At 44.3% G+C, this 19,176-nt stretch overlaps 2 protein-coding genes across 4 annotated transcripts in view; both read left to right on the top strand.

Moving 5' to 3' along the window:
* Positions 1 to 19,176, top strand: part of LPCAT2 (lysophosphatidylcholine acyltransferase 2) — a 66,542-nt gene that overhangs the window by 44,222 nt on the left and 3,144 nt on the right. The window contains exons 12-13 of one of the 3 annotated variants that reach the window (XM_044922187.1): positions 12,387 to 12,485; positions 16,748 to 16,883. In XM_044922187.1, the coding sequence (XP_044778122.1) occupies positions 12,387 to 12,485; positions 16,748 to 16,883 (235 nt within the window). The other 2 variants (XM_044922188.1, XM_044922189.1) reach the window with 2 other exon arrangements.
* On the top strand, positions 4,431 to 5,436 carry CAPNS2 (calpain small subunit 2). Its single transcript, XM_021705818.1, has one exon. The coding sequence runs from the start codon at positions 4,513 to 4,515 to the stop codon at positions 5,263 to 5,265; it is 753 nt and encodes a 250-aa protein (XP_021561493.1). The 5' UTR covers positions 4,431 to 4,512; the 3' UTR covers positions 5,266 to 5,436.

Genomic DNA, 19,176 nt, shown 5'->3' on the forward strand with positions numbered 1-19,176 from the left:
TTGACAGAAAGGCTTTGCTGCAAGTGGGAGCTGTATGTCCTTCTGGGTTTAGCACCCCCACCTTGGCATTCTGTTTGGAGGAGCATAGGGTGCCACCAGGAATACTTGTGAAAACCAGACAATATGTCAAAGCGGTGATAAGGGTAAATATGTCCTTAAAAGTGGTGGAACCAGACCCAAGAAAAAGGAAGGTTAAATTAAATCAACATATAGCATGAAAACACTTGGGCCTGAGAAGGAAAAGAAACGTAAGGCAAGAATGATGCTGCTGCTACCATTTCAGAGCATGTGAGGATCTAGACTCCCCGAATTCTAGAGCTAACAGGACCTTTCGCGTCCAACTGCCCACCTTCCTCATTTTGCAGAAGGTGGCCAGCCTGAGAGAAGTGATGTGCTCAAGGCTACACAGCTGGTTAGTTGCAGGACTGAGACTAGAACAGCTCGTCAGTATCCTTTTTACTTCAAACTGTCACTGTTGACCATATATGTATATGGGCTTCTTTATACATTTACTTTATACATATATATGGGTTCTTAGGGCATTTTTTACATATCCTATTGCTCACCCATTTCAAGCCTACGATTCAATGATTTTTTGAGTAAATTTGCCAAGTTGTGCAACCATCCCCATAAATCAGCTTGAGAACATTTCCATTACCCCACTGAGTCTCCTGGTGGCATCAAGTGTTAGTTCCCGTCACCAGCTATCTCCCAGCCCTAGGCAACCATGACAGTTCTAAGTCCTTTGGTGTGATTCTAGACCTGGTCTAGAAGAAAGACTTTCTGTCTCTGTGGATTTGCCTTTTCTGGACGTTTCATGTAACGGAATCATACAGTAGATGGTCTCGTGTGTCTGGCTTCTGTCAACTTCTCATAATGTTTTTGCAGTTCATCCATGCTGGAGCATGTATCAGTAATTTGTCCTCTTTGCTTGCCAAAAGGTACTCCATTATATGGGCACATTGCATTTTGTTTACTCACCAGCTGGTAGACGGTCAGGTTGTTTCTACTGAGGTCATTATGAATAATGTGGCTAATAACATTCATGTTTCTCTGTTTACTTTTTTTAATTCAGTAACTTTTCCCCCTCGAATGGAGGCTAAATTTTCTATCAGATGTGTCCTCTTCCCCTACTCTTTTTCCCTCCCAATCCGGACAGTAGAGTTCCCCCAGATGGCAACCAAAGTTGCTATTAATGTTCTAATAAATAGCCTCGGGGGATTCAATAGTCCAGAGAAGAAAAGGCTTGCTAATCTAATAAGAGTCTTTTATTCTAGGATGGCTTATGAGAAACTGTTAGCCAAATGCCCTCCATCTTCATAGAAAATAAATGAGAGGAATTGGATTTAAACCTCAGGGAAAACCACTTCAGCTGGGCATGAGGAGGCGTGTTTTATGTGGCAGTGGTTGCTATCAAGTTAATTTGCAATATTATAAAAACAAAGCCCATGTAATTTCCTCTGAGAGAAGCTCATATGAATGGGTTTACATCTGTCTGAAGCCAGATGGCCCTGTGATCCCCTTAAAGGAAGACAGTCCTTTTGTGGCGCTTTCTTCTGTGTGGTGAAGGAAGACGTTTGGCCTTTGGTGTTCACAGAGGCCATTTCATTGTGCCCAGGAGACTAGTTATTGGAGTCATTGTGTCATAAAACCAGTGGTTGGAAAGTTTTACACAAACCCCTGGGCGTGGCAGAAGGAGACGTTGCTCCCGTGTCCTGAACAGAGCAGTGTCCCCAGCTACTGCTCTCTCCCAAACAATAGCTAGAACAGTCGTTCAGTTCTAGAAATTGTACAACATAATTTCACATTTCATCTCCTTTTGACTTCATATTTGAGCCTGGGTAGTCCCACTGACAGACCGATCGTCATGTGGCAGTTCAAAGCCCCTTCCAGTCTGAGTCTGTTCTGCCGATCTGCCTTTCTCTGCTGTCTTGCCCAGCAATGGCCCATCATCACATTGGGCTGTGTCTTAAAGACCACACATCCTTTAGCGCCTCTGTATTTTTACTGTGCTATCCCTTCACGTCCCTTGTCTGTTCGGAGGACTCTGGCTTGGCCTGCACATTATCTCTTATGTAGGTCAATGTTCTCCTTGGCAGAATTCATCGCTCCCCTTTTGGGCACCCACAGTGCTTGATGATATAGCATACTACCTCTCCTCAGTAGCTTACCTTCCCTGAGTTTTTCTTTCCTTATCACACATACTTTGTCTTTCAGAGGACTTCTATGAAACTTAAATGCCAAAGAATACTATACACAAATGTAATAGTTTAGTATTAATAGTAGAAATGTGAGAGACGCCTGGGTGGCTCAGTCGGTTAAGCATCTGCCTTCAGCTCAGGTCATGATCCCAGAGTCCTGGGATCAAGTCTCATGTCAGGCTCCCTGCTCAGTGGGGAGCCCGCCTCTCCCTCTGCCTGCTCCCCCTGCTTGTGCTCTTTCTCTTTCTCTCTGGCAAGTGGATGGATAAAATCTTAAAAAAAAAAATAGAAATGTGAATATAGACATCAGGTTATAACTACAACTAATTTTCGGTGGGTGTTCTCAATCCTTGAGCACAGCAATCCTGATGTATTCACCTTTGTCTCCTAAATACTGAATCCAAGTTCTGATACCTAACAAATGAGATTGAATCATTATGAAGTAGGCATAATGAGATATTACCACATCATACCCATTAGGATGGTCACTGTCAGGGAGGGAGAGAGAGGGAGGGAGGGAGGGAGGAAGGGAGAGAGAAAAGGAAGGAAGGGAGGGAAGGAGAGAGGGAGGGAGGGAAGGGAGGGAGAGAGGGAAGGAAGGAAGGAAGGAAGGGAGTGTTGGCCATGCTATAGAGAAATTGGAACCCCTGTGCACTGTTGGTAGAAATATAAAATAGTATATCTACTGTGGAAAACAGTATGGTGGTTCTTCAAAAAATTAAAAACCAAATTACTGGGGCGCCTGGGAGGCTCAGTCATTGAGCGTCTGCCTTCGGCTCAGGTCATGGTCCCAGGGTCCTGGGATCGAGCCCCACTTTGGGCTCCCTACTTCGCAGGAGGCCTGCTTCTCCCTCTCCCACTCCCCCTGCTTGTGTTCCCTCTCTCACTGTGTCTCTCTCTGTCAAATAAATAAATAAAATCCTTAAAAAATAAATAAATAAATAAAAATAAAAACCAAATTACTGTATGATCTGGCAGTTCTGGTAGAAGCAACCCAAGCATCCACCAACGGACAAGTGGATAAACCAAATGTCTCTTATACATACAGTGGAATATTATTTAGCTTTGAAAAAGGAAATAAATCCCAACACCTGCTATAACATGGATGGACCTTGAACACATTATCCTAGGTGAAATAAGCCCATCACAAAAGGACAAATCCTATGTGATTTCACGGATATGAGGTCCCTCGAGCAGTCAGATTCATAGAGACAGAAAGTGGAATGGAGGTTGCCAGGGCCTAGCAGGAGGAGGGAATGGGGAATTACTGTTTAACGGGGACAGAGCTTCAGTTTGGGAAGATGAAAAAGTTTCTGGGGGTGGACGGTGGTGGCGGTTGCAAAATAATGTGAATGTACCTAATGCCACTGAACTGAACTCTTAAAAATTGTTATGATGTTAAATTCCATGTTATGTGTATTTTACCACAGTTTTTAGAAATTTTAATTCAAATTTTAAAAACAAGACACAAAGAAGTATATACTGTATGATTCCGTTTATTTACAGCGTGGCACTCAGCTGATGGTATTCAATGTCAAGATAATGGTTACCCTTGGGAGGGAAGAGTAACTAGAAAGCAGGAGGAGGTTCTAGGGTATGGGAATATTCTATCTCTTGATCTGGCTGTTAGGATATAGGTGTGTACCGTGCGTGAACTTCTCTGAGCTCTCCAGTTGTGACTTGTACAGTTTCCTATGTGTCTGTTACACTCCAAAAATGATTCCAAAAAATGTAGATCCTTAGCCCGACAGCAGACTATCGCTTCAGAATCTCTGAGGATGGGACCTGGGGATCCTGCATCATAAAACCCTCCCTTCCAAGTTTTTCTTAAGAGCACTGGATTTGGGGAATCTTTGCTAAAGGAAAGGGACTAGGGAAATATCCTCCCCATGCCCAGGAATCCCATTCTGCGCTAACAATAAATATTCCTTAGAAAAGAAATTCTTGATATCTTTGAGTCATTTAGCTTCTCCGGTTAGGAAAATGCATGTCATCTTTCAGGAGCCGAGAAATCGGTGATGTACAGAAATGTGTATTTTAATATATTACATTTTAAAATATTATTTCTTGTAATTCGTCATACACACAATAACTCACGAATGTTTTATTGAGGCCCTCTAAAAACTGGCGGGTGCTAGGACCTAATGGAAGTCAGGCTTTCAGGAGGAGGGGACCGTGGGGCGTGGTGCCATTAAGCAGGTACAGAAAAGCCAGTTCTTCCACCTGTAAGCTAATGAGGCTCCATTTCAGCTCTCTCCACACCATCTCCAAGACATCAACAGCTTTTACACTTGCTTGTTAAGCCAAAATCATGTTTCTTGCAAAGGCTTTATTGGAAGGGGCCGATCGAGGCCTTGGAGAGGCTCTTGGAGGCCTTCTTGGAGGAGGCGGTCAGAGAAGAGGAGGAGGAGGGGGAGGAAGAAATATCGGAGGGATAGTTGGAGGAATTGTGAATTTCATCAGCGAGGCTGCAGGAGCTCAGTACACCCCAGAACCACCTCCCACTCAGCAGCATTTCACCAAGGTGGAGGCCAATGAAAGGGAGGAAGTTCGTCGGTTTCGGCAACAGTTTGCCCAGCTGGCGGGACCAGACATGGAGGTGGGTGCCACTGACCTAAGGAATATTCTCAACAAAGTCCTTTCTAAGCACAAGGACCTGAAGACTGACGGCTTTAGCCTTGACACCTGCCGGAGCATTGTGTCTGTGATGGACAGTGACACAACTGGCAAGCTGGGCTTCGAAGAATTTAAGTACCTCTGGAACAACATCAAGAAGTGGCAGTGCGTTTATAAGCAATATGACAAGGAGCGGTCTGGGTCCCTGGGAAGTTCTCAGCTGCTCGGGGCTCTGCAGGCAGCGGGTTTCCAGCTAAATGAACAACTTTACCAAATGATCGTCCGCCGATATGCCGATGAGGATGGCAGCATGGATTTCAACAATTTCATCAGCTGCCTGGTCCGCCTGGATGGCATGTTCCGTGCCTTCAGATCCCTGGATAGAGATGCAGATGGCCTTGTTCGAGTGTCCCTCCAGGAATGGCTGCAGCTGACCATGTATTCCTAAAGCCAGCGCCCTCCCCGAGGACAGGACTCCTGAAAGCCTCGCCACGCAGTCCTCACTATGGCTGATACCCTGTCCCAGAGCTGTCATTTCCGGCGAGCTCGTACACCTCCCTGCATGCTTCTGAACTGGGGCTGCCTTTTAGCGTCTAATTAAAACATTTTTTTTTTAAATGAAAAATGTTCTGAGTGGTTTGTATGTCAGCTCTTTGAGATACTGGATGTATATGAACATATATATGTGATGGGGGGGGCATGGGGCAGAGCCTCCGTGGAGTAGATTTTAATAGGGCATTGCTTATTTGGTGAGTGAATTCCAAAGAACAGGAAATTTGTTGTTATTGAGAATGAAATCTTGAAAAAAACCTGGAAAGCCCTCAAGAGATCTATTTTTCCCTTTAAAAAGGTGAGGAGGAGGGAAGTTCAGAATCTGTTTTTCTCTTAATTTCACATCTGGTCTTTCCATTATATAAAATGAAAGAAAGAGAGAGAGAGAGAAAAAGAAAGAAAGAAAGAAAGAAAGAAAGAAAGAAAGAAAGAGAAAAAGAAAGAAAGGGAGGAAGGAAGGAAGGAAGAAAAAGAAAAGAAAGAAAGAAAGTGTTTTCCTGGAAACCTATTTAACTGTATAGAAACAGGTTCAGAAATGAGAAAAGAAGCAATTTCACGTAAGGGAAGTATATATATATGTTTTTAATGGTAGAGCAACGGTCTAAAATTCCAGAATTCTTTAGTCCTGTTTCTCTAGTCAAATAAGCATGCAGCAAATTTATTTTGTTTTGATATATCTGTAAAGAGGGTCAGGGCATTGGGGAATGAAGGGTGGGCCCGTAGTCCAAAATGTCACTCTCAATCATTCTTACATGTGCTTCATACAAAATCAGGCATGCCCAGTGCATGTTGGCCGGCTCTTGTCATGTCTTGCCCTGCCTCAGAGCTAGGAATGTTGTGTTGTTGTTGTTCCTCTTGGAAAACTGCAGACAGAGGAAATGTAAGCAAAGAAGGGGGGGGGGGAAGGGAAAAGCACACAGTCATCAGTTATTTGGTATATAAAGGAATATAGAGATATATAAAGATATATAAATATTGTTGACTGTTACAGTGGTTCTCAGTCCGGACTGCGATTCAGAATCACAGGGAGAGCTCCTTAGGAATATTGACAACCGAGTCCCACTCCAAATGTGTTAAAGAAGAATCTTTAGAGACAGGGCCTGGAAATGAGCATTTTTAAAGCTCCCCAGGTAATTCCAATAAGCAGCCAAGGTCACCAGCCAGGGCAGTCGACCCTTTATTGTGTATGGCCCGTGGTTTGGCTCTATTGGGCAGAATCCAGAATCCTGCGGGAAGAAGACTCAGCCAGAAGGGCTGCATATGCAAGCGCTCAGTCTCCCCACACCTGCCCCCAGCCTGCTATTTAATTGGTTCCCATCCCTCCTGCTTCTCTCTCAGTGCATTCCCTCTCTCTCCAAGGGCTACTTTAGGGGGTCCTCCCGAGTTTGAAGATAAATTCTTCCTTCCTCTTTTGACTCATTTAGAGGAAAGTTTAACTACGGAACTGGTCTAATTCTCCTGTTAACAGCCCACAGCTGCGGGTGAGAAATCCCCAGTGAAAATTAGGAGAGGTTGGCGTTTGGCCTCTGCGCTCACCATCGTCACCATCATATAATATTTATGAAACATCATGTGCATATAATTCTGCACGGAGCCAAGCATAGAGACCACATCCGCCTTCCTCTAGGGACCTGTAAACGTAAGCTTGCTCTGGTGGGCTTCTTAGCCAGGTATGGTCATATCAGAATGAGGCTCCTGCTAGCAACCGCACATTAATATCAGGATCCCATTTTAGAATCAGCCCATTCATATGTCAGGCATGAGCGTAGGCATCTAGCCAAGAAAGGGGAAAGCAGCAAAGATGCCTTTTAAGGTCTCAGAATATTAGGTTTATTATTCCACAGGATGGTTGTAGAAAGGGCAACCGAGCCTTACCCTTGTTTTTGTCAGTTCATTCTAAATATTTATGAAAGTCAAGATGGTCACCTCATGCTGGGGTGGTATTAAGTATTTTTCTTGCTCCTCGGGTCAAAGGATTATCTGCTCTTACGAGTCTCTTCCTGCCCGCATAGGGCAAAACATCCTGAAGTTACCTACATGTCTCTTCTGTTCTCTTCTGAATTTGTATAAAATTTGTACAGGTGACCCCAGTCACTAGTGGAGACACTAGAAAATCCAGTCTAAACTCTGGACTTTGTTAAGTACTCAAAACTTTGGCATCGCGTAGAACCGAGAGCCTGACGAATGATTGAATTTCTTAATTTTTATTCAATAGTTGACATTTTAAAGGCACATTTTCAGTGGAAGAGGGAGTATTTACCTGATGATTTTTTTTTTTTTTTTTTGCCATTTCTACATGGAAGCCTCCTTATAGGCTGAGACAAAGGTCTTTGATTCATATCATTCCATCCCATGATTTTTCAATTTCTAACATTAAGCAATACAATTTATGTACTAAGTTGAAAATTATACTCAGTGATTTTAAAAAGCATGTGAAGTTGTACCACCTACATTTTTAAATTTCAAAATATCCCATATGATTTTGAAAAACACCTTTATCTTAATATAATCCACTGGATTCTGTAAACTGTAACAGCAGGAAAAAGAGCGTAGGTCTGTACTTGTGCACGTATGCTCTGTACCTAAGAAAAGCAGACCTCCAAGAATATTCAAAATGTGTACATCATCTTTTCTTTTTTTTTTAAAGATTTTATTTATTTATTTGAGACAGACAGAATGAGAGAGAGAGAGCACATGAGAGGGGAGAGGGTCAGAGGCAGAAGCAGGCTCCCTGCCAAGCAGGGAGCCCGATGCGGGACTCGATCCAGGGACTCCAGGATCATGACCTGAGCCGAAGGCAGTCGCTTAACCAACTGAGCCACCCAGGCGCCCTGTGTACATCATCTTAAAGGTCACATTTTAAATATCTTGAGTACTAGTTCATGTGTTTTTAAGAACTGATTTTTTTTTAAAGTTAGAGATTTCATCAGTAATATTACACAACTAACCCATACTGGAGCCTTAAAAAATATTCACGGATGCACCTGCAGGGCCCTGATATTTAACACGTCTATTGATCTTGAGGTGCTTTAAGAATTACTTCTTAGAAGTGTCTGTGTTTAATGCTAAGTGGGTTAAAGCAATTTAATTCCAAGCAAATTGGTAATACAATTATGTATGTGGGTAGAAATAGGCTCTTAATAAGAATATTCGAGTAAACAGAATACCTCTTCCCAGACTCCTCTGGAAAACTGAGAATTAACTGTATTTTAATAATAGTACTCCTTTAGATTTGTAAAGTTATTCTCAAAGACTCAAAGCCTTTTTCTGTTGGCTGCTGCCTAGTAGGTTCTGTTTTTATGTAAACATTTCTAAATTGTTTTGATGGCACTGATTATCTCTCATTTGCAGGGATGGTATCAATTATAACACACCAAAGACAATATAGTCCTTATCCTTGGGAGTTTTCCATCTCAAAATGTATTCAGAACCACATCCTTAAATGTTGCCGGACTTTAAAGGTTGTAAAACGTATCTGATTCAGTAGGGATAAAAATGTTGACTAAATCCGACTAGGAAAAGCCTCAGGGAACGGCTACCTGAGAATCAGACACAGGAACACCACCATTTGTTCCTTCTGGAATTTTAAATGGACCGTGTCTAAACATGTGGTCTGGCTTCCCACTGGTCCAAGAAGCCAGTGCTGTGTGGGGATGGCAAGGCGCTGGGACGCCGGGACATCATGGTGACTCCTAGCCTTCACTTCCATGCTTTTCTGATCCTGCCGACCACCAGGGAAGGGACGGGGCCCACCATCTCGGGTTTCAGCCAGGCTCAGTCACCCCTTCTCCTTGCAGTGACCCAATACAAATCCGTAGTTCCTATTCTGGGCTATCCTGGCCTCCAGATTAGGACAGATTATGGAGGGATTAGAGTCTCCAGAAAGCTGGGCTCCTCCTTTGAAATGTGGCCCTGAAATACTTCCAAGTCTAGAATTTTTTTTAAGTTTATAATTCTTCCTGAGAAGTTCAATAGGTTTTTAAAGAAAAGAAACACAGATTTGAAGGATAATTTTTATCATGGAATTTATTTGAAATTAAAAAACTAAAGAAGTGTGTTTTGTTGTATACTTTGTAATTGTCTGCTTTTGAATTTATTTTATTAAGCTACTTTAATTTGAATGATTTAGAGTCCAATTACCTGAATTTTCATTGGAGTTAGTGGTAATAGCAAGTTTTGTGACCTCAAGTAAAGCTTATGTCTCATTATTTTATTTAAAATCAATTAACATAGGGGCGCCTGGGTGGCTCAGTCGTTAAGCGTCTGCCTTCGGCTCGGGTCATGATCCCAGGGCCCTGGGATCGAGCCCCGCGTTGGGCTCCCTGCTCAGCAGGAAGTCTGCTCCTTCCTTTCTCACTCCCCCTGCTGTGTTCCCTCTCTCGCTGTCTCTCTCTCTCTAATAAATAAATAAAATCTTAAAAAAATAAAATAAAATAAATTAACATATAGTGTATTATTAGTTTCAAAAGGAGCATTTAGTCATCAGTTACATATAACACTCTATGCTCATTACATCACATGCCCTCCTTAATGCTCATCACCCAATTACCCCATACCCCTCCCCACACCCCCTCCGGCAGCCCTCAGTTTGTTCCCTATAGTTAAGAGTCTCTTATGGTTTGTCTCCCTCTCTGATTTCATCTTGTTCTATTTTTCTCTACCTTCCCCTGTGTTCATCTGTTTTGTTTCTTAAATTCCACATGTATGTATATACATACACACCACATCTTCCTTATCCATTCATCTGCCAATGGACATCTGGGCTCTTCCCACAGTTAGGCTATTGTGGACATTGCTGCTACAAATATTGGGGTGCAGGTGCCCCTTCAGGTCACTATGTTTGTGTCCTTCGGATTAATACCTAGCAGTGCAATTGCTGGGTCATAGGGTTCTCATTTGTTTTTATTAGTCAAAATGAGTTAGTTGAATGGATTATTTCTAGGATTCCTTACAGTTCGAAGTTTTATTATTCTGAATTTGGAACCTTAACAATGTGTTATTTTATTGATCCAATAATAAAATACCTGAGAATAATTTCCATGCCGCTTTTCCGCCCTTCACATTACTAAGACGAAAACTTGCTTAAAATTTCCCATGTGATTGTCAAGGGTCTGCTTCTTTTTGTCAGCCAAAACCATTCAGAGATAAGACTGTTAATGAATATTAGAGGTCCAGAACATTACCTTGTTTTGTGAATAGTGGTAACATGAAGGGTCCTTTACATTTATCTTTCTCCATCTGCAAAATGAGTTATGATGCTTGACCTCTGTTGTACATAGAGTTCAGTGGTATAGATAAAAATTGGATGCCTCACAATAAAGAGACAACATAAATTCAAAAGAGTATTTCCAGTCATACAATCTATGATTATACCTTCATTGTCCATTGACCATTCTTCTATCTCTTCTTCAGACCTTCCACTCAAGACTTCTGTGTTGCTTCATAGAGCAAGCCAACTGAAGAACAAATGTACCTATAGTGAGCAATAGGTCTATGGTCCAGTAAGCTGCTCAGCCTCTAAGGCTAACGAACAACGGCCCTCTATGGTGTGTAAGGAAATGAATGATGGTGACACAAGAAGGAAATGACGTCACTTAGAACTCCACCATCTCTGGGGCGCCTGGGTGGCTCAGTCAGTTAAGCGGCTACCTTCAGCTCAGGTCATGATCCCAGGGTCCTGGGATCGAGTCCCGCATCCGGCTCCTTGCTCAGCAGGGAGCCTGCTTCTCCCCTGCCTGCCATTCCCCCTGCTTGTGCTCGCTCTCTGTCTCTCTCTCTCACTTTCTCTGTGTCAAATAAATAAATAAAATCTTTAAAAAAAAAAAAAAAAGAACTCCACCATCTCTGAAATTTCCGGGGTGATGAAAATGTTGTAGCTATTGATAAATGTGGTGGTGGTTACCCTGGCATATACATTTGTCAAAAGACATTAACTGTACACTTAAAATAGGTGCTTTTCATTGGATGTGAATGATACTTTTTTTTTTAAAAAAAGATCAGCTTTTTTTCCAAAAAAGTGGTTCAAGAAAAGGAAGAGGGGTGCCTGGGTGGCTCAGTGGGTTAAGCATCTGACTCCTGCGGCTCAAGAGATATAGACCCTCAGTCACAGTTAAAGATTACACTCTTATTGACGCCAAACATCATTTGTTCATCTGTCAAGTACTGCGCTAGCTTTGTTGTTCCTAGTTCACACTTTACCTGGGATTTCATCACTTGAAGATTTGGCTGCCAAAATGCTTCTAACACCTGGGATATTATCATCATAGGGCTTGTTTGCAGTTCTCTTTCCTTCTCCCCACTTCGTCCCTCCGGGTTCTGTCTAGGTGAGTAGTTCATGTGTAGGAAACCCTACATTCAGTCAGCCTGGCTTAGAATTATCAATGCCTTCTTTTCTGCTGCCATCATGAAATACCTCCTGAGGTATATAGATACTCATATCATACTAGTTAGACGCTTAGAAGTTCAGGATCTCCTGGGGCCTCCCGTCATCTAACCTGACACAGCTCAGGTTCACTCCCTGGCTCCTGGTTTGTTACAGAGAAAACCTGCAAAGAAGAAAGAATCTATCTGCTACCACTGCCTCAGTTTGCCCTTTTCCCTCCCTTCCACTGTCTGCATGTAGGGGGTTGCTTAGTGACCCTGGTCCCCCTTTAGTGACCTGTTGGTGTTGTCCATCATGGCAGGGCCACCACCAAGATTCTAGATCCTGCCTCGTAGAGAGGCTTCCCCCGGGGCTGAGCTCAAGAACCCATGCTGGGTGCCACGGAGCCACTAAATGGCCTCAGTGATTCAATGTTTATATTCATTATTAAACAGAAATATATTTTTCTTCCTTCTGAATTGGGAATGGGTGGACCCCTTGCTTGCTGTTCCCTCTCAGTGCAAAGTTTTTTCCAAACAGGCTCAATGCGTGATGACACCGAGCTGTGTGACCTGCCTGGATTTCACCTTTGGGGCTGTGATTAATAGTAATTCAACTAGTGGGCCTGCTCATTGATCTCTCCCCTCCTGTCACAGAACCATGATGGTAGTATCGACTTCCGCGAGTATGTGATCGGCCTGGCTGTCTTGTGCAACCCTGCCAACACAGAGGACATCATCCAGGTGGCATTTAAGGTACTGTCAGCCCCGCTGAAAGCCTCTTGGTCTGCCTCGTGAACAAGTGTTGACTCGAAGCATATTATTTGAAAATCAGTGAAATCTGTTACATGAGTTTATAGATCTGCCGCGACGTGTACGCGGGGGTAATGTGATTAAGACAACTGCCCCCGAGAATAAAGAAAACACCAGCATCCAGTTAAGCACAAGGGAAGTCTTTGGGAGCAGCCCCATTAACAGCATCAAGACTGAAGAGAAGGTGATTTCACAAATTAGCTTTAAAAATGATTTCTTTACAGCATCTCCATTTTGAAGCCCCAAAGTGCAGTTCATAAATAAACACCACCTGTCACCAGTCATTCTAATTCACCATCTGGAAAGTTCCCATCTATCCCGATTTTCTCACTCCAAGTGCCAGAGGTATCTTAAGTGCTCTTTTCCGGATGGAATTTATGTTGTTGTGGTGGGGTCAGGTGAGCATCACGATACACGTCCCAAGTCCCCACCCTGCATGTTTTCCTGTAGTATCACGTATATTTCCACAGCGACATTGAGGAAGGAGGTGTGCCGATGAATAACACCCCATCCCCAGCAGGACTTGGTGGAGGTCTGAGCTGTGAGGACTCAGACTCCATCTATCATGTCCATGCCCAAGAAGAGGGGGAAGAATACACTCCCAGAGTGTGTTTTTCGTTTTTCTGAGATAAAAGCTGCTTCATCTAATTAGTATTTAAGGAGGGTGTTCACTTCCAGTTCTAAGGTGGTGTAGTCTGCTCTCAAGTGAAACAAAAACTTGATTTCCCTGCTTGTCGTTGTACCGAGCTATATATACTGACTCATCCCAGCTTGGCGGTCTCTCTGCTTCCGTCTGCCATGACAACCGAGGACCTTCTCTCTTCCTGTTTCCTACTCTCCTCTTTTCCTGGTTTCTGAGAAGAATATCCCACTGTGATTCCAACAGGTTTTCTTTCCCCTCTATCATCTAGAAAGACGCTCTTTCTCCAAGAGTCCTTTCTCACGTTTTATAGGCCACCAGGGCAAGCCTCAGGAATGTTCATGTGTTCTGTCATTGACAGAGAAGTCCCCAAGCTTTCTTTTTTATTTCAGATTGGTTTAAACTGAGTTAACTGCAAGGCCTGTAAGGAACCTAAGTGGTTGATGCTTAGCAGATGGTCATAAGGCAAGGGCCAGAACTTTTTCCAAGTTTAAAACATTTGGCTTTTACAGACTTATTCATCATAAAACCTAAAATTATACACATAGCTAACTTATTCCAATCCAGATATTTCTGTTTCTGTTTTGGGATTGTATACGTAATTATAAGTTGAGCTGAGCAAACGGTCAGTTTGGGTTTACTGATGAAAGACCTGATAGAAAATTTGGCCCTCGATCGCAGTAATTATTGTTTTTGAAGACGTCGTGAGATTTTTCTCTAGCCTAGACCTTGGTTTGGTGTGGGGGAGGGAAGCAAGGAGGACCTAAAACTATACTTAGCTCTTTTTCCAGTAAGACAAGGGTCATGCTTTACATTGCTTATTTTTTCCACATTCTTTTTCAGGGGTGTTTGGTGTTTTTGAAAATATTTTGGCACACTTGTATTTTTCATGTAGTCGTGTCCTTTTATATGCACAGGACCCTGTCAATTCCTTTTATCTGGGAAGCACTTCACAGTGAACTCCCCATCCTTGAGCTCATTTCGTCCTCACAGAGAACTGTGGAGGTAGAGGATTAGCCAGAGTTCTTCAGCCATGCAAGAAATTTGCCGCAACCCCGGGGAGGGGGCTCCAGGGTAGACTCAGAGGCAGCGAGTCCACAGGCCCCCGCTGCAGAGACTGCTCTGCAGTGAGTGTGAGCCCCTCCACCTCTGCCCGCAGTCACACTCCAGGAAGGGTCCAGAGCCTTGAGCCACGTGCTTGCTGGAAAGACAGGACGTTGGGGCTGAGACTCCCACCGTATTCCATGCAATGGACGGATATCATTCCCCCAAGGGAAACTGGGCTGTTGAGCTTCCTACCAGAGCCCAGAGCATGGGATTTACCTCAGGTCTGGGAACTCTGTAGCTGAGAGACTATTGGGAGTGATGAGTAATGGAGGGAAAGTGAGCGTTTCCGTGAGGGGCACAGTCTGGGGTAGTCATGACGAGGCCAGATGGAGAGAAAGTAGAAGCACCCAGTATGGACACGGGAAGGGAATTTCCACAGAATCGAGAGCCACCAGAGCACCAAACGTGACAGACGGATTGCCGAGGATCGTGTCAGAATGGAAGGCCTCGCAAGAAAGCTTAGCGCCTTGAGGAGCGGGGTGGGGTGGGATCTCCCGGCAGTTACTGTTGGAAGTCCAGGGCCCATAGAGAGCCCTGGACTGCAGTTTGTGCCAACAAATGCTAAGTCACTTTTCACTCTGGGGCTGTCTTCTCCCTCACTTGGGGGCTGAGGGACAGAAAATGGGCAAGTGCCTGCTTTCTCACCTGGGGCAGCGAATCAACAACGTCAAGTGCTAGTGTTTTCTCCAACCCTGATGAACAGTTAAAACGCTCGTCAGTTTGTGCTTGTGGTTCTTTTCGTGATGATCACACCTTCTCTAATGCTTCTGGTTTTCTGGTTTTGGTCGTGTGTTTGGTCGGAAGTAGAGGCCTTGGCGGCAGGCGCTCTAGATGTGGCCTGCCTGGATTTGGATGCCGGCTGTACCACCGGCCAGTTGTGTGACCTTGGGAAAGGGCCCTAACAGTCTCGTGCCTCAGCTTTCGCATCGAAGGCACCTACCCGGCGTAAGACTGTTGTGAGGGTGTAATCGGTTAATACAAGGAAGGTGACTTGAACACTTTTGGTCGGGGCCTGCAGGGAATCAGTGCTTGCATCATTTAAAAACATTAGTGCCCAGGAGAAGATTTTGAATTGGGGATATTAATTATCTAACAACTATCACTGTTTTGCTGCTTGACTTTCAATCCGTCCCACCTACCGCCTTTTCCTTTCGGTCTATAAACATGTTCAGACTCTCCCTTCCTAAAGACAGCCTCCTTTTGTGCTTGGCCGATGCCCCATTTCCCTCCTTCCTGTTATTCCAGGAGCCCATGCTGGTTGTCTCCACCGCTCACCTCTTCGTTCCTGGCTTTCCATGACCACCTGGGAAGTGGCTCCCTGAAGCTGTGTTTCCCAAAGGCATCTGGATCTCCTAACTGCCAAACCCAGCCACCCTCTTTGCTTCTCGCCTGGCCTCGCTCTGGTGTTTTACTCAGTGGGCTGCTACCACCCTCAGAGTGTCTCCCTCTTTCCAGAAAGCCCTCCTGAGCTCCCAGTGGCACGCTCCTCATTTCCGGTTCTCTCTGAGGACTTCTGAGTCCTTTTTTTGCCAGCTCCTCTTCCCTGCATGCACTTGAACTCTTGCTGCTCCCCGGGCTTTGCATCACTTTGTGCATTCTCTGCAGATAAGCCCCCACCCCCCCCCCCGAGTTGGCGGTTCTTACCAGAAGTCATGGCTCGAGCCTCAACGAGTCTCCTGAGCCTCTGAGGTGCTGCGTCTCGTAACTCCCCCGGCACCTCTGACTCATGTCTAACCTCTCCAGGTCCAGCTTTTGATCTCCCCCTCTGGGGAATGGACCCCACTTTCCCCCAGGTGCCCAAGCTAGAGCGACTCAGCCCACTCTTCCGTCCTTCTTGCCATCCCCACCGGGCCCTGCCTTCGCTTCCTCGTAAATTCTGCCCCTTCCTGTCCTTCTTGCTTCTCCACCCCACACTCTTCATTGCTTTTCCCACCTCTAGACTTTCCAACCTTCTGACTCTAATCCACCTTCACACTCTCAATTCCCGTATGATCACACCACATCCCCCACTGTCATAACCCCACAGGGTGAGGTGAGGTGCCCTACAGCCTTCATGGCGTGATTCCTGCTTGTCCGTCCGTCACCTGGTCTGAGCCCCCAGCAAACACTACCAGTCCTCGTCTGTCCCAGGAGTATCCCTTTGTGTTCTAAGACCCAACTCAACCTGTCAAACGGGTAAAGCTTTCCCTGACCTCTCCCATAGGATTCATCTTGCTCTCCACAGGGCTCCCACGCCCTTTGGTCTTGCTCTTGTGGTAGCCCGTGCTTTCCTTCTGTCTCGTCCCACGACCAAGCCAGGTGTCGCGAGGGCAGCAGAGACCATTCTTCCTTCAGATACATCTCCCTCAGCCCGGCCCAATAGTTGTGTGAATTACTAGAGTTTATTTTCCGAGATTATTCCGTACCACTGTTACCCTGCTGGCACTCAACCTTATATTTTATTTTCTCTTCCCTTCAGCTCTTTGATGTTGATGAGGATGGCTACATAACAGAGGAAGAGTTTACCACCATTTTGCAGGCCGCCCTTGGGGTGCCCGACCTGGATGTTTCTGGTCTCTTCAAGGAGATAGCCCAGGGGGATTCTGTTTCCTATGGTGAGTAGGCAGTTTGGTTTCTGCTTTAGTTGACCAGGAGGGCAACCCGACTACAGATGGACCGTCAGGCAGGAGTGTGGTTTCCTGTGTTCAATTAACAGGAGTGTTAATTGTATTAACAATAGAAATAACAGGAATGATGATGATGACAGGAATAACAGCAGTAGTGGGATAAGAGAGACTAATTACTGGGGCGCCTGGGTGGCTCAGTCGTTAGGCGTCTGCCTTCGGCTCAGGTCATGATCCCAGGGTCCTGGGATCGAGCCCCGCATCGGGCTCCCTGCTCCGCGGGAAGCCTGCTTCTCCCTCTCCCACTCCCCCTGCTTGTGTTCCCTCTCTTGCTGTGTCTCTCTGTCAAATAAATAAATAAATCTTTAAAAAAAAAAAAAAGAGAGACTAATTACTGAGGACATATATGCTAAGTACTCTTCTAAGCATTTTTAAATAAATCTTTACAGCAAGCCTATTTCATCAGCACTCTTAATATTATTTTATTGAATTTATGGAATTTAACTTACCTGAGGTCATCAGCTAGAGAATGTCAGAGCCAGGACTCAAAAACCAAGAGAGTCTGGTTTTGGAGCCTGGACCTCTGCCCTCCGCACTTTATCTCTCATCTGCTGCCCTTCCTGGAAGGGTCTTTTCCTTTCTGCTGTCACTTTGGCCAAGCAAAACTGAGCAAGTTAACTAAAGTGGTTGTAACTCTGCTAGAGGGATACAGACTGGGGTTCCAACAGTAACTACAGCAGCTAAACCATCTGTCATCACGTTTGCCGTTAGCAGCTTAGGAAAGCTTTCATGTGGGCTCATTTTCTCCTGTCCCTTGAATAGCACCCCTGTGAGGTCAGGACCATCGTGGCGGAAGAAGACCCCACGGTCAAATGGCAGGTCCATCCATCAGGGACCAAGCTTTCTCCAGATGGCCTGAGTCCACACATCAAAACAAGTCCCACATCAGTTTCCTTGTATTTCCTAGTACAGTCGTTGAGAAAAATCACACCTGAGTGGAGAGGCCTAGGTAACGGTTTCCCTGTCTTAGCTTTGATGTGGTCATTCAGGTCAGGTTGGCTTCTCTTCCCCCAGCCTTTTCCCCCTTGCAGGCTGCAGGGGGCTTCCTCTGGAATGCCTCTTTCCTCATGGTGTTTAGAGAGTTTCAGCTGTTAACTTTCATGGGATAGGAGAATTAGATCACATACTTCTCTTACTCTCTGTTTTTAATTACTATCATTCTGCCTGCCCTTTATTCTATTTTAGGTAATTAAATGCCTAGGGCACTTACTTTATTGAGTTCATGGAAGGAAGGAAGGAAAGAAGGAAGGAAGGGAGGAAGGAAGGAAGGGAGAGAGGGAGGGAGGGAGGGAGGGAGGGAGGGAAAATGGCAAGTACATACTGAGATAAAATATATGAGTCATAAACCCCATGTGTACTAAGTCTCTGAACATTTTCCTTTCACAAGTAAGACTCTTTATTGCTCTGAGCTGCCAAATTTGGAACAATTATGTGGAGTAACTATTTCAGTGGAAATTATACCACAAATGATTTTATAATAAAATAAATAAAATAAATTAAAACAAATTTTTAGGGAAATCTGCTTTGTTTTTTGGAGTTCAATCTTTTTATTTTTAGAATACACAAGATATCTCCCTTTCCCCGATATTATGCCAGTTTCCTTTTTTGCAGGAATGTTGGGAGGTATTTAAGTATGATTTTATAAAAGAATAAATATTGAAATGTATCATAATGTGACCATCTAAATTGTTTTCCTTCTCAGTTTTCCATTTAGCCAAATTAACTGATTTCCACAATTCCACAGATTAGGCAGTTCACAGAACTTCTTCTAGAAATGAGTTACCTTTTTTTTTTTTTTTGGAAATGAATTACTTCTTAATGGCACTGACACCCCCAAAAAAGACAGGAACCTCGATCTTTTGAACAGATCACAAGTCTTGAAAGACAGACCTTGGTTTCAGCAGATCAACTCTCATGTCTACTTTCCATAAAAGTCACTTAAGTCCTCTGTGCCTCCATCCCTGAGACAGACTCATGCAGATGAACCTTTATTTTGGATGTTAAGAAAAAATACCTAAAGACCATGTTAATAGCTTGCCTGATTTGGAAACATAAAATGGTCAATTGATGCAAAATAATGTTGCAGTTGCAAAGAATGATTTGGGCTCGGTCCAGTGGCTTCCTCGTCCCTGACACCTGTTTCTGTCTTCAAGAGTTGTTAGTCTAACGTAGACTCTGGGTTATCAGAGGATTTAAAAAAAACAAATAGAGAACATGGGGCTAA

The sequence above is a fragment of the Neomonachus schauinslandi genome, chromosome 16 (assembly GCF_002201575.2).
Source record: "Neomonachus schauinslandi chromosome 16, ASM220157v2, whole genome shotgun sequence".
Classification (NCBI taxonomy): Eukaryota; Metazoa; Chordata; class Mammalia; order Carnivora; family Phocidae; genus Neomonachus; species Neomonachus schauinslandi.

Excerpts from the sequence above, each read along its gene's own strand:
- CAPNS2 (XM_021705818.1), top strand. The coding sequence starts at position 4,513 with ATGTTTCTTGCAAAGGCTTTATTGGAAGGGGCCGATCGAGGCCTTGGA.